This window comes from Vigna umbellata, unplaced genomic scaffold (assembly GCF_029865625.1).
Source record: "Vigna umbellata cultivar VRB3 unplaced genomic scaffold, Vumbellata_1.0 scaffold_697, whole genome shotgun sequence".
Taxonomy (NCBI): Eukaryota; Viridiplantae; Streptophyta; class Magnoliopsida; order Fabales; family Fabaceae; genus Vigna; species Vigna umbellata.
In genome coordinates, this window is record NW_028274464.1 from 29944 (window position 1) to 46623 (window position 16680).

Consider the following 16680-nt stretch of genomic DNA (forward strand, 5'->3'; position numbering starts at 1 on the left):
TTTAGTAAAATAAGGAGAGTAGGGAATAGAAAATTCATACACAAATATTTTATACTGATTCAAATAAAAAAAATCTACAAAATTAATCTTTCTAAAGAGGGATTAAATCAAACACTAGAATTGAACTAAACTTAAAATCACATAATAAAGAGTTTAAGGTTTAAAGAATACCTCTCTTAAAGACCTGAGAAATGAAAAATACCTTACTTGAATCACATAAAGAATGAAACACTTCCTTTGAGTCACACAAAAGATGAACAACTTCTCTTAACAACAACAATAACACTCAATCACATAAGAACCCACTTGATGAAAGTTATTGTTATACATACACTAGATTTTTTAAAGCCCTTTTCCAAAAACACATAGAGTTTCTTTACAAGTCACGACCCTAAACCTCTAAATGAAAAGTTCTATTTGAAATAGGTTTCCCCAAAAATATATGGACTTTTTATATATATGAAAATTAGGTCATGAATATGAAGAGTCAAGTCACAACTGCCGCTCGATTATTTTAAAGAGATAATTGATTATCACATTAACTTTAATGAAAATATTTTTTCACTATGATAATTGATTACTTACAATCATAATCGATTATCACATAGACTCTTCTAAAAAACTTGATTTCAATTAGATAATTGATTGTCATTAATGTTAATCTATTATCATAAAGCTTCTTGGGTAAATAAAACATTTCTTGAGTGATCTTTGTGCATGTTTCTTTACGAAACCTTTCTTGAGTGATCTTTGTGCATGTTTCTTTATGTCTCATTAATTCCTAGAAACAATTTATTCACTAATATATGACTTCTTACAAAGACTCAATCAAATACACACAAAAAAATATTAAGTCTTCCAATATCTTTTTGTCATCACTTTAAGTTTTTGGACTTGCTTTTATCATCATCAAAATGTATTCTTGAAGATTCTTCTTTTGCCAACATTTCTATTTTTTAGATAGAGACAATGTTTTCCCTTTTGTGATATCAATGAAAACATCGTTTAAGATGTGATCACATTTGATTCCAAACCATCTTCTCCTTCTCCAATCCTTTTTGTCTCCAATGACACAGTTCCACAGGGATCATCTCCTTCAAATCCAACATCACTAAGATATTTGTTTTTTCTACTATATCGAAGATGGATACGTAAATCTAGTTATGCATTTTGGATTCATTCCCAATATTAATTGACGATGATAGTCACAGAAAAATGAATCATGTTGTCTTTATGAAAAAAATATGGCAACGTAATTGAGTGAGAATATTTTACACATATCATATCAATGAGGGTTGACAATAAATTGTTGCATAGTACTATATAAATAAATGTCAAATTTTACTTTTTCAATTTAATTTTGTAAGATAAAATGTTACAGGGGATTCAAACCTGATTTTATAATATCAAGTTAAATTTATTCTTTTTTATTGAATTTATTAGCATTTTTTTAGAATAACTTAAGCTATAATTTAATTTAAAATTTGATCATTAAAAACTAGTTATTCGATATTCCAGAAAAAAGCTACTTCTCACTACATCATTTTGGTTTGTGTAATACATATCTTTACCCACACATCCCTGAATATTCCTAACGTTTGATAAGTTTATTTAGAGCTAGCCCGAGATGCTTATTATTGAAATGTATAGTAAAAGAAAGCACAAAGCATAAAATAAAGTAATCTCTTTCTTCTTTACAGAGACAAAGTTAACAAAAACAATCTATTTAAAGTATTTTGTACATGTTCCTTATGAACATTGTAAGAGTATAAATTCAAACTTAGGCTCCAAGACATTCCGAGTCATTTTCAAAAGCTGATACACCTTTCTCTTTTCTGTCCATTATCTCTGTGTGTCTCCCCCTCATTTGACATTATCCAAAACAACAATGGCCACCACAACTAGACACCCTTCTCATAGAACCTCTAAACAGCACTTCAAAGTCTGTTTCTGTTTCAGGAGAATGTTTAGGCTCAAAGTGGTTGAACCCCCTGACGAAATCAACACTGTTTTTGAAGAGTATTCACATGATGGCATCATGACCATGGATGATATGTGCAATTTCTTAGTTGAATTTCAGGGAGAAAATGAAGCTGTCACCACACGTGCTCAAGCCATTTTTGACAGTCTCAAGCATCTCAACATATTTCAAAGGAGAGGCTTTCATATTGATGCCTTCTTCCGTTATCTCTTGACTGACCTTAATGGCCCCCTTGCTGAGGTATTACACATCTGTTTCACCACTGGAAAAAGCTTACTCAATTACTTAACATTTCTGATATAATATTTAATGTCTCCTTCTCATACTGATATAAATAATTATTTTGTAGAGCAAATTTTTCATGCAGTTAATCATGATCTTCTAACTATATATATATATATATATATATATATATATATATATATATATATATATATATATTATATATATATATACTTTTTTTAGCTTTCTCATTTCTGTGTGTTTTTGATCTGCAGGTGCACCATGACATGAATGCTCCTTTGGCTCATTATTTCATGTACACAGGCCACAACTCCTACTTAACTGGAAATCAACTTAGCAGTGCTAGCAATACTTCTGAGATAATAAAAGCATTGAAGAAAGGAGTTAGAGTAATTGAGCTAGATTTATGGCCAAATTCCAGAGGAGACGATGTGTTAGTTCATCATGGAGGGTATGAATTTATATAGTTTTCAGTAGTTAATTGGTGGATATATCTGCTTAATTTTTCTGTCATAACAAAGTAACATTTACATAAGTAGACAAATTGTGCAGTGTTAGATATGTTGAAATCTAATAGTATTGTTTTTGAAGAAAGGTTTACTCAATCATTGTCTTCCTCTAAGGTCAAGGATATTATTAGCTTTATAACTAAACACATATGAAACCCTATCAAGTTCCAAAAAGTAAAAATTAATGGTTTTAAGTGTACCTTTTAGAATTTTCTTTTTGCTTAACAGCTAAGAGAGTTTTAAAAAATGTGATTAATTTTCGTAGAAGGAATGTTAATGCACTAAAGCACTACTATCTTTAGTAAGACCTCGATAGCTTTATTGTAAACATTTAGGTCTCTATACTTGATGGTATTTTATGACTTAATATCTTATTTTCCATCCCTGTTTCAAATGTGATTTTGTGATCTTCATGAGGTAAATATTGATAGGTTTTTTTATAATTAGATGTTCACATCTAAATATAGTTAATGAAAATCTTAAAGAAAATATATTAGTATTATAACATAAACACCTTAATAGTGTCAATAAAAAGCTTGTGTTAACTTAAAAAATTCAACACTAAAAGCGATTTTAGTGTTAGGAAAATCTTATAAATTTGTTCAAGCGAGTTTTCCATAAATACTTCTTAAAAAATTAAAAACAATTTTTCAGTTTAACTTAGTTTATACACGAATTTAAAATACAAATTTTAAAGCATTATGAGAAACCTTGTAAGAAAGCTTCAAATATATGAAAAGCTCAATTTACTTTTCTTTTTATGTTTGGTATTTATTAGCGGCTGGTGTTAAATAGTGATAGTTTATAGTTATTGTTAATATGAAAAATATGCGAAATCTGACATTGGCATTTCACACAGTTGATGCTACATTACTTGTAAAAGATTAATCGATAGATGTGAGACTTGACTAATGCTACCTTTATTTATTTAAAAATTAAACTTATTTTTGTTTGTTATCATATATACATAAATAATTTTAAAACAACTGCAAAATAAATATCATTAATAATATATTACATAAGTAGATAACCATTATATGTACATATACATGTAATACAATAGTAAAAGTACCATATATAATACTCTAAACAAAACAAAATTAATTTTAATCATTAAGTATATTTTAACTCTAAATGTATATAAATTTTTATATCATAAGTTGTGTTTCACTGTAATAGTCACTTAGGAGGAGAGTGAGACTTTAAGAAGATATCTCTGAATATATGCTTACAAAATGTAGTAGAATTGTTTGGGGTTGCTTCAAACAAAGGTACTATTCTATTTCATTATTAATGAAGAATAAGAAGAGACAAACACGTAGATGAACACAAATGAAGAAGAACTTATCAAAGCATGAAACATGAAATAGATAACAACAAAGTGAACAAAATCACCCTGAAGCCTGACATGGTCTGTGAGTAGCAATCTTTGATGGCTGAATGTAGACCTCAAAAGCCTAAGCAAGGCCGAATTGAAAGCGAAGAAGAGGGAGAAGGGTGAAGGATAGTTGGCAGGAAATAATAGAAAGAAAAGAAGGATATTCGTTCTTTAGAATGTTTGTCATTTATTATGATTTAACCATTCCAATGTCACGATATCTCTTTCATCTAACATTATATCCATTATTTATCTCCAACAAGAAGAATCACCAATCGAATTTTATAGTATCAAGTTGATAGCAGTAGTGAAACTTTATCTCAAATGAAACCTGATGTGGCATTCTCAGTTCAACGAATATTGATCCTAGTTCAAAAATAGTTGAATGTGTGGAATTATCCTTTGGATATATACAACAAGAATGACAATTATAATGAAAGATGTCCATCAATAAATATAGAGGGTCAAAATTGTTGGATTAGAATAAATTTAAATGTATTAGTCATTAGAGTTTGAATTTTATGAATAGTTAATGTGTTAGTTATTGGAGTTTTATGAGTAATTAATGTATTAGCCGTTTTTATCTGTTTTTAGTATAAAGATTAAGAATTTTGTTAAGTTATGTTGCTAATGGTCGGTAATATGTCATAATTAGTTGTTAGTAAGGCATGGAGAAAAAACAAAATGTGAGTTTATAAATTATATTGTTGAATGCAAGAACAACAACAACATAGATTAATTAGTTTTTCACAAAGTAAATTTGTTGTTTACAAATTGACATCAAATCTAGACAGCTTGAGTATCTAAAATGTTCTTGGATAAGTTTAAGTGAGATGGTCAATCTTACAAACAGAATATCCTTATCCAGGTTGGCAACCATGTACATATTGTATAAAGCTATCGATGAGTCCGACTTTGAGAAAATTGTAAGCGCAAAATCTTTAAAGGAAGGGTGAGACATATTAGATAAAGCATACAAGAGGGATAACAAAGTGAAATAGGTTCGACCTCAAACACTTAGGGGGGCACATGGAGGTGAAGTATACTGAAAGAGTATCCGAGTATATAACTTGGGTATAAACCATGGTGCACAATGACTTTGAGAACGTGATGTTCACAATTGAGGAGTCTTAAGACATGTTAATGCTCTTGGTTGAAGGGTTTGCCGGATCACTTGAGCTAAGACGAGTGGACGATACCTAAGACGTAAAAGTAATGGTTGTAGAGGTAGATATCCTGGTCAAGATGAAAAAGCAATCCAACCAACAAAATTGGCATGGACAAGGATGAGGTTAGTAGAGAAGAGGTCGGATGAGTAACTCAAATATTAAGTGCTTTAAGTGTGGCAAATATGGCCATTTTGGAAAAGAGTGCTACTCAAACCAATGCTTCCATTATGGTAGGGTTAAACACTATGCAAAAGATTGTCAATCTGAAAACAAAAGGGAAGAGACGATCAAGCTTTTCACAACAGATGTTGAAAAGGAATATGTGTTGTTGATGATAACACATAGCTCAGTGCCGAGCACATGAAACTGGACAACTTGACAAGACATCCAAGCAACTCAGATAGCTTGGTAAGGCATCTAGATAACTTGCATAACTCATTGGGGAATCTAAATAGCTTAGATAATAATGTTGCAAATTGTGGCATAGATGATCGGTATGGTGAGTAATTGGTGACAGAGATCGTGATATTGTAATGTGAATGTGATGAATTGGTGAACAAGAACTTCACGCGAAAGAAAGAGATCAAGAAGGTGATAGCAGAAATCAATAATTTGCAAAGCTACAACATGGTGAATAACAAGAAGATTAAGGAGATGCAACGATAAGTGATGTAGTCACTTGAAGCAGCAAAGGCAATTAGATTATCACGGTGAAGGTGGTGGACCTAGAGACAAACATGGCAAGGCTATAGCATAATATGATATCGAGGATCGATCGTTTCATCGTGTAACACACAAATAGTGTGTGAATGGAGATCGAGGAGTAATGAGTGAGAAAATCAAGAATGTTGGTGAATGCGATACAAGAGGTCATGGCGAAGAAACTATAAAAAAGACGACGAGATTCATTACCTACGAAAGCTTAATTGTGTGCTTCAAGAAAGAGTGAAGAGTTTTGAGGTGGTAAAAATGATTTGGAGAACGTTACTACTAAGAAAAAAATTTGAATCGGTCGTGTTGAGTTACAAGAACAACAACCATGACACTGAGGAAGTGACAAAGAATGAAGTGTCTGGAAATAGAAACCAAAACAATGTTGTTGTGGGAAGCAAGATGTTCAACGAGTGTGGGGATTATTACTATAAGAAAGAAGAAACAAATTAGAAAAGGGTTAAAGTTATAGTGGCTAGTGGTTGCAGCAGGATCTATAGAAGTTGTTGCTACAATGACTGTCGTGATCTATGTGTGCTATGAGAAACAAAATTGATATCACATGGTCAAAGAGTGACCAATCAACGAATGGAAGAGGAATTGATGCATGTGGAAAATCAGAATAAATGATAGACGAAGCATTTAAGTTTACAGGAAAGTTTTGTTGGGTTTGAATGACTTATGTGTTAGCCGTTGGAGTTTTATGGGTGGTTAATGTGTTAGTTGTTGGAGTTGTATGGATAGTTAATGTGTTAGCCATTTTTTTTTCTATTTTTTAGTACAATGGTAAGGAGTTTTATTATTAATGGTCATTAGTTTGTCATAATTAGTACTTAGTAAGGCTGGGAGAAAAAACCAAATGTGAGTTTAAAAATTATATTGTTGATTGCAAGAATAACAACTTAGGTGAATCACTTTTTCACAAAATAAAATTGTTGTCTATAAAAATAATATACTCAGACTAAGTGAGTTTTAATGTCTAATCTCCATGTAAAGTCATAGAGTTCATTCTTCACGTGTCACAAGATAATGTAAGTTAGCTTTTCTTCCTGCCAATCACGTGTTACATCACTCTCTCCTTACACCTGAACAAATTATATAGAACAATTTCACCTTCCTTTTAAGAACAAACTACTCTCATTGGTCACCAACATTGACTCTCCAAGGAAGAAAGGAGAGAAGTGGTGAATCCATAAATAGAGTTTAAGGGGCTAAAAGGCTAATGTCATGCCCCTATTAAGATTTGTCATTGGATACACATGACATGTTTACAAAGAAGACAATGAATCAACATAAATCTCAAATAAACAAATTTCACCCTATAGTTCAATACTTTAAAGTATGCTACAAAGAAACAATCAATCAAAGGAAAAATAGTGAATCAAAAGTTAACACATATATAATATTATCACAGAAGAGTCCATAGGTAAAAAACATTGAACTTGAAATTGTTTGGTTATTATTGAGAAATAAGCCAAAATAACCTTTGTCGACAATTCTTTAAAAAGATCCCAGATTTATTCTTCAATTGAATATATACATCATCTTCTAACCTATTGATGTCAATTGAAGTTGATGAATGTGGAACATTTTCACCAACATCTCTCACCTATAAAACAAAAGGGCCCCTAGAATAAAGAGAAACAAAAGAGTAAATGGAAACATTAGTCCACATATTGATATGTTTAGCATGAACAAAAAGTACAATGAGAGGGAAAAACACCAAATTTGATGAATTTATGAGTTAAAAGAAGTTATATAAAAATGTGTTAAGAGTATGATATCCCATGAAAGACATGCCTAACATATCTGAAAAGCAACATAGACCATGAAAAATATTTGGACTACATTAGGTAGAAACAAAGATGTATTTAAATGTAATAGTTGTTGTAAAATTTATTCGTTATAAAACTAACCATTATAAAAAAAAATAGTCATTATATAACTTTGTAATGTTATCAAATTATCGCATCTTCGTGTAACATTTCACAATATTACTCTTTCCATTCCGTTTTCCATACAATGAATTTTGAAAACATATATTTAGATATAATGTTGGATCAACCCATAAAATAAGAATTTAATGATTATATTAATCAAAAAAGCGGTTAGATTGATACTTAAGTACCAACAAGTCAGCAACACGATTAGTGACAAATAAAGAAGAAAGGTGGTACATTAAAATTGTGAGCAAAATTGTGAGCAAGGTCATGATTGATTATTTAGTAAACATTTTTTTAAGAAGCCTATGCACCGAAAACTCAATTTCAGAGAATGTTTCATATATAGAGGTATGTATTTCTAAGAACTAATTATAAAGGGTATTGTTAATCACAATTATTGTCTCATAACAGGATCCAATGCAAAGAAATTGTTTATCACCTTTGTAGAAGTGGATTGTTGTTGTTTGAATATTGAGTTATGGATAGTCCTTTAACCATGTATATGAATATATTGGAATTGATGAAAGTACTTCAATGTAATGTTAGTGTCCTAAATATGTCATAATTGATTGATTGAATCTATTACAAATACAATAATACGTTAGTATGAAAAAGGTTAATTTTATCAAAGTGATAACGTTATTCCAATAATCAAATTTGAAAAAGGTTTAAAAGAAAAGATAATAAAGTAAATCTTTTTGAAGCATATTATATTTCTCAAAGTTATTTAATTTTTATTGTTATGAATTTACTTAAATGTTATGCAGTTAATTTTTAAGTAAAATATTATTATATATAATTAATGAATTAATTAATATTTTTACAAAAACACAATTAAATTTAACAAATTAAATTAATTTATGTTTCACACAAAAAATAATTAACTATTTATTAATAAATATTATTATGTATCATAATCAAATCTAAATAAAAAAATTCTAAAATAATAAGTTGGATGAAATTATTTTAAATTTATTCATTTGATACAGAAAGAAAGAGAAAATTTGAGAGTGATATTAGAATTTTGTTGCTACGTAGACTAAGAAGAATTGTCACTTTTGAGATACGAGTATTTCATATAAGAGACTATGACACCATATTTAACTAAAAATCAGAAGACTGAGTTATTGTTGGTCTTTGTTTCTTATATATTAGTCAATTTTCTCATTTTTATGTTAAACTTTCAACTTATATTTTAGATTCTTAACACATGAATAGTTCAAATATCATACAAATTGAACAACACATTACATGTTTTGAAACAAGACTTTAATTATAATTATATTGGCATTGAATATCAAATCATTGACCTAACGATAGGAAGTAGAGAGTTCCACAATTTTGTTAAACCTCACGACCTTACAAAGAATGTTAACCATAAAAATATTACACATTGGAATAATATAAAACTATATAAAAATATTTGTATTAACACATTCGAAATATCTTTATATATTCACTCATTTTATTCAGTGAACACTTTGACTTAACTAAATAGTGGTTTGGACTAATAATGTCCAACAACTCCCTTCATAGCAAAAACTCAAGGTAACCAAACTAGTATACTAAAACAATTTCTTTCATTAGATTGATTAACTTCACTAAATCAAATGTTTTGGTCCTACCTAAGTATATATGTATATGTCTAGACTTTGTTTTACATGCATTAGCAACTTTTAATGTTGTTATATATGAAACTAATTGATTTTCTTTAAAATGTAGGACTCTTACTTCTTCAGTGAAACTTAGACCTTGCCTTCTTGCCATTAAGGATTATGCATTTTTTGCCTCTCCATATCCCGTTGTTATAACTTTTGAAGACCATATCACACCATCTCTTCAAGACAAAGTGGCTAAGGTTTTTTTAACTCATGTTGCATGACATATAATAAGTTAGGTCTCTTTATCATGGTTTGAAAAACCTAATAACAATTTTAGTGGAAATGAACATATTTACAGATGCTCGTTGACACATTTGGAGATATGTTATTTTACCCTGAAAATCCACACCAAATGAGGGAATTTCCTTCTCCAGAGAGATTGAAGAAAAAAATTTTGATTTCAACTAAACCACCAGACTCTTATGAAGGTCAAGACCAAAGGATACTAGAGGAAGCACCACATAGGCTTGAGGAATATCATGACAAATCTAGAGTCAATTACAAGGTGAGAATTTATTTAATAACTTTTTTAAACAAATTGGAATTAAATATGATAAATAGTTTTGGTTTAGGCTATGTTAAGAAAATATTTTTTCAAATTTAAAAGTATAAAAAAGACATAATAAGTGTTAATATATAGATCATGTTATATTGATGAAATATAATAACAAAAAATTCAATCAAAGATGGAGTGGTTGTAATCTTGTTGTAATCGGATTTTGTATGTTGTATTGTTGAGATTAGGATGACTCAGATGATGAGGATGATGAGGATGATACTCCTGAATATAGGGATTTGATTTCTATTCGTGCAGGAAAACCTAAAGGTAAGTTAAAAAACTGTTTGATTAATCATAACCAAGTCAGACGTTTAAGCTTGAGCGAGCAAGAGCTTGAAGATATTGCCAAAAATCATGGAACTGAAATCATCAGGTGAACAATTTTTCTTTTTGGATCTAGTAAGTAGTTAAAATGTTAGTAGTTAATGTTAGAAAGCAATTTAAACTCTAATTCACATATGAATTATAAATTCTTATTAACAATAAAGACTATTTTAAATACAAATAATTTTTAGTTCATAACTTAATGTCTAACTTAGTTGATATAATAACTAATTATTTGTTTGTCCTAAATTACATTACAACAAAAATTACTTTAAACAATAGTAAAAAATTATGGCCTAAAGACAAAATATTGTTGCCTAAATTAGGCTAACAAATAGGCAATGAAATTTTGGTCATGGTGTAGGAGGTCATTGATTATATTATAGGCGATTTTTTTTGTTTAGGCCACAAAATTTCAAATTTGTGGCTTAAAATATGACAATAAGCAACAATGAAAATTGTTGCCTAAGATGACAATAAACAATTAACAAAAAATGTCTTTGGCCAAAATATGACAATAAAAAATAATTATTTAATAATTTTCTTATAATGTAACTTCTATACAAAGACCTAAAATGATAGAAAGTGGAATTAAAATATAAAAGGGTTTATAACCTCTTCTTGATACTCAGAACATAACTTAAGAATCACTTGCCTAACTTTATTATACAATATTAAACCTCCTTTTCAAATTATAGTACAATTCTACAAATTCTATAAAACCGTTTATGAGATCAAAACATATGGCTTATGTTTATACCATTTAAACTATAAAGTAGAAAATGATTGTAATATTCATTCCATGCCAGGAGTTATCCACTTTTTATATCAAAATTGTATTAAAGGTAGTCAATTAACTTCTACATCTTTTTAATTTAAGATCATACATGTCTTTTTGTTAGTTTAAAATTTAACTAGCTTTCACTACAGTACACTAAAAAAAAGTTATGAACCACTTTCAACTAAATAAGTATGTAAAAGGTTTGATTTGTAACTTTAAGTCTAAACTCTAAACTCTCACAATATATAATAACTTAGTCGATGTGAGACTTCTAACACACATCTTTTACGTTAAGGTATATACATCTTGAACGTGGAACTACACATTAATTATTAGTACACATTAATTATTAGTTTGATAGTGGCCTAAAAGTAGATGAAATCATATGTCCAACAAACACAAATCTTGCTAGTATGGGTTCTAACTCATATTTATGATACCATGTTAAGAGGTTGATTTTAAGTCTAACTCAATCCCACAAAATCGACTTTTAAAGTAAGGTTTTCATCCACATACATACTCTAATTCACTTTATTACTGGTAGACGTGAGACTTTCAACATTTATTACTCTTAAGAGATTTTTTCATAATGACATCTTGTATATTTAAAAAAAACAATATTTTCTTTTACCATAATATTCATTAATACAACTATTATAATATTGTTCTATCACGTAGATTCACCCAAAGAAATTTGCTTAGAATATATCCAAAAGGAACTCGTCTGGATTCGTCTAATTACGATCCCATGATTGGATGGATGCATGGAGCTCAAATGGTAGCATTTAATATGCAGGTAATTGGACTTTCACTTTTTAAACTTTAATAAAATAAAGAAATTTTTTAAAAGATATATAACATTTAAAAGACCAACGTATTTGACAATTGAAAATGAAAAGGTTTGTAGCAATTATAAGGTTTAAAGGAGATAATAGTCTAAAAGGGCATTATATAGAAAGTAGTACTCTTAATATTCTTATTGTGTATGTATGTTTTGTTTTGTTTAAGGGAGGAGGGCACTATCTTAGGTACATGGAAGGAATGTTCAGAGCCAATGGTGGTTGTGGTTATGTTAAAAAACCAAACATATTATTGAATGTCAACGATGTTTTTGATCCAAAAGCGGTTCGGCCAGTCCAAACAACTCTTCAGGTAAACAAGAAAACATTAAATTTGGGGTGTAGGAAGAAAAACGCTGTTTTTTTTTTCAAATGAGTTTTATCCAATTAAATTTGATAAAGCAGGTTTTGGTATACATGGGTGATGGGTGGCGTTCAGATTTCAGCCCAACCCATTTTGACTTTTATTCTCCTCCTGACTTCCGTGTACAGGTAATACTTTTCATCAACAAAATTAATATTTAAAGTTTAATATTGGATCATTTTGTTATTGTACAACTCATTCTTTCACCTCACTTTGAAAATATTTTGGCGGATGAGCAAGTTATTATTTTCATCAAATTAAGAAAAAGTAAATGACTTCTTCATTGTATAATAAAAAAATTAAAAAAAACATATTACTTTAATGATAATCTTAACATATATATAAAAACTAAAATGACTAAAAATAAATTTAAAAATTAGATTAAATTATTAAATATTTTTATTGACTTCGTTTCAAATGTTCTTTTAGAGATGTAAAAATTGGTTTAAAGTCAGATTAGGTTAAAAAAGTTAATTTTTTTAAATATTAAATTGATAGATTAATTGGGTTCGAACCAGTTTATTAACAATAATTTGTTCTTATTTTTATCATTTTTAATGAATTTTTTTATAAATTTTTTTCCTAATTATATAGAGTGACAATTTGATTATTTAAGAAATATTTATGTAAGATGAAATTTAATTTTTAATTACTATTTTTATAATAATATTTGATGAAATATGTGTATTTTGATTGAAAAATGAATTGAGTTCATCTATTTTTATTATAGTGTGATAAATATATAAACTAAATTTGAATAACAAAATATTTTTGAGTTATTCCTTAGTAGACTAACTCACCTAATTCATTAGGGTTGTTTTATTTTACACCTTCAATTATCTTACCTTCTAAACATTTTTTAAATTTCAAAACTATTCTCCACAATTCGAAAAACCCAACATTCTTTTTTTTTTTATTAGATTTCAAAATTCAATTAAGGAGTTTTTCTTTATTAAATTTTTAAATTTGATAGAATTTTTTTCTCAAATGCTTTAACAAATTTCAAAATCAGATGTCTTTGAAAAATTCTTCAACGAATTTTGAAATTCAGTAAAGAAAAATTTATCTTCTAAAAACTATTTTTAGAAATTGAAAATGCAAATGAAATGATTACAGTATAAGGTGAAACAATCATTTATTAGTCTATAATAAATTGATTCACCTAATCGTAAAGTTTACGATGGATGAACCAACTCACCTATCTACGTATATAGAATATATCAACTTATCTAATTCATCAGTCTATAATAGATTAATTCACCAAAAAAAATAAATCGAGTTGAATTTACTTATAAATTATTCTTATGTTAACTAATGTCAATTAACTTAACTCTCATTAACACTTTTATTATTAATTTATAAGGACTAATACAGTAGTGTTATATATCTTTCTAAACTAAAACTATAGTTTACTCTTATGAAAATAGTCTAGATATATTATAAGTAAAGAGATAATCTAGTTCTATGATTTATATTTTAGAGTTGAGTTAAAATTTAGGATAATGCAAAGAAAAAAATATTAATTTTTTTATTGGTTATCTCGTTCCAAATTAACAATCTTTAAAATTTGGTTAAGTTATCCTTTCAATTTCTAAAATTTTGAATAAACTTTTTTTAATTTTTAATTAAAAAAAATCATTTTGATCTTTTTAATTTAGTAAAGTGTGACCTTAATCTTCAAATACCAAATTCAAAGAAGGGTTATAAATATTTAAAGAAAAAAGAATTTCAATCCGATTAGTAGGTATTGAGATTAATGATGATGTGCAGATCGGCATTCACGGTGTTCCCGCTGATAGAAATATGAAATACACAAGAACAATTGAAGATGATTGGGTACCAGTGTGGAATGAAGAGTTCAGTTTCCCATTGAGTACTCCTGAATTGGCTCTTCTATACATCAAAGTTGTTGAGCGTGACTTTTCTGGAAGCGGTGACTTTGGCGGTCAAACATGTTTACCTGTCTCTCAACTCCGACAAGGCATTCGTGCAGTTCGTTTGCGCAACCGCAAGGGCGAACTTTACAAGTCTGTCAGACTTCTCATCCAATTTCACTTTCTTCCTAACACTCTTTAGAACAAACATTTCCGTATCCCACAAAAATCAATCTTCCTCGCTACTAAAACTCCTATGTTTCATCATCATTGCTACAATGTTAACAACTCCATAACTTAATGCAGACAGCTTCTTCTTTAACGTATTTTTCCACTTATCTTTCACGCCTTCTTCCTGCACCTCCATACAATAATGAAATCTCCTATTTGCCCTCTCATCTTAGAAGAAGCAACCTTATAGAAATAGAAACTTAGAGAATACCAAATGCTCTTTCCAAAATGAACTTTATATATTTTTCTTTATTAATGAGGGTAAGATTTTAATGTTGCTATTATTATTAGCATATTTATTACAATTATTGTATTATTGCTTTTTTTTGGAAAATGGAATTATTGGATCATGATATTTAATGGGGTGATTGATGAAATGCAAACAATAACATTAACAAAAACTGGTTCCAATATGAGGTGTCATCATTATAGGTCATTTAAATCCCAAACATTGAAGGATATTATTAGTAGAAGTTGCAAGCTAGAAGGATGGCATGAAATAAATATTGTGGGGACATATCTTAGAAAGGTCTTCGAATTAAGTTAGAAGACCTATGTGTACATTCTTGTTTTTCTTTTCGTACATGGTGAAATGTTGAGTTGGCAAAACTTCTTCATGATTTGTACAAAGAATCTAAAATGTGGTGATGTTTTATCATTCAAACATGTCATAAAGGCTAAAGCCATTTTATTTAGACTTTCTTTCACAAAGCTATTGTTCATTGTCAACCCAATGAATTAATCTTCCATTCGAATTAACTATTCATAAGTTTCATCTTAAATTTGAGTTTATCATCAACCATGAGATTAGTTTAAAAATCTAAAAAAGTTTGAAACAAAGTAACTGAAGTCTATCATTTTATTTTTCTGAGAAAACGAAAAAGAAATTCGTGTTTCTAAAGTGTAACTTGTTTCACATAAAAATAGTTACGTGGTAAAGTAATACTCCAAAAAGTACAGCTTTGCTATCTGAATATGAACATAAAAAATCTATATTAGTTCCAAATTCCCTATTAAAAAATATGACTTCTATCTTTTCAAATTAAAGTAATAAATTTGCATTTTATAGTGTAACTTCATTTTGAATTGCTTATTTTCTAAACTTTTCAGACATGTGTTAGATGTATACTTATGGTGTGGTGCTTAGAATTATAGTATAATAAATTGTTTAAATTTCGTTCTGTATCCCAAAATTATTTGTGCATTTAAATTTAGGGAAAATTTTTTATAATTAATAGAAAAAGCGGTGTTCTCTATCCCTTTTCTCATAAGTTTTTTTTTATTTAGAAAAATCAAAGACAAAAAGTTGTAAGAAACACAACTCAATCTTACTTTTATGTTTTCTTTGTCTTACCAAAATGCTTTAAGGGTGTCAAAAAGGCCACATCCGCAGAAAATCGACACGCATTCATCCTAGGATTGTTGATGGATAAAAACCAAGTTGATCGGGTTCGGATTCAAATTCTTTTAGGAAAAAAGGTAAAGTTTGAAGATGGTTAACGCAATCTGTCTTCTGTGTTCCGTTCTACCGTTTTATATTCTTTTCTTTTAAGTTGATTTTATTGCTCAATAAAAATAATTACTTTAAAAATAAATAAAAATCTTATTAGTAAGCATCGTGTCGTACTTATATAAGGTTTAATTAAGCTTGACTTTTATAAATTTATTATTTTAATTAGTCTCAATTAATTCTTTTAGTTATTGACTATTTATAGTTTTTATTTTTAAATCAATTTTATCATTGATTATTTTTTAGTGACGAAGGAAAATGTTGTATTGTTATATATCTTATTTATTTGTTTTTGTCAGAACTAGTTAAAAACGCACCCAAAATCTCTCTGAGTGGATTCTATGTGTCAAGCGAAGGATTCGACACTCAACTGGCGGAAGGCAGGTGTTGGCAGATGAGCGGACGCTCGTTTTGACGTTGAAGCAAACTTTGATTTTCAGAAATCCACGCCACTCACTCCATGCACCCTTCTTCCCCAGATTCTGAAAATTGATTTTTCTCTCCTTCTCATACATTTCCTTCATATTCTCTCAAGAAAAACACTCACTTTCTCTTCTCCGATCACCATTCAGCCACCGCAAAAGCACTTCCGGCGTCAAGAGC

The 16680-nt window shown here is 28.9% G+C and overlaps 1 protein-coding gene across 1 annotated transcript; it reads left to right on the forward strand.

The window, feature by feature from the left end:
* The first annotated feature begins 1815 nt into the window (after positions 1-1815).
* LOC148190621 (phosphoinositide phospholipase C 2-like) lies at positions 1816-14823 on the forward strand. Its single transcript, XM_088102738.1, has 9 exons — positions 1816-2221; positions 2479-2675; positions 9657-9792; positions 9894-10100; positions 10340-10527; positions 11938-12055; positions 12268-12411; positions 12504-12590; positions 14233-14823. The coding sequence occupies exons 1-9, from the start codon at positions 1889-1891 to the stop codon at positions 14536-14538; spliced, it is 1716 nt and encodes a 571-aa protein (XP_087958864.1). The 5' UTR covers positions 1816-1888; the 3' UTR covers positions 14539-14823.
* Positions 14824-16680: the final 1857 nt, after the last annotated feature.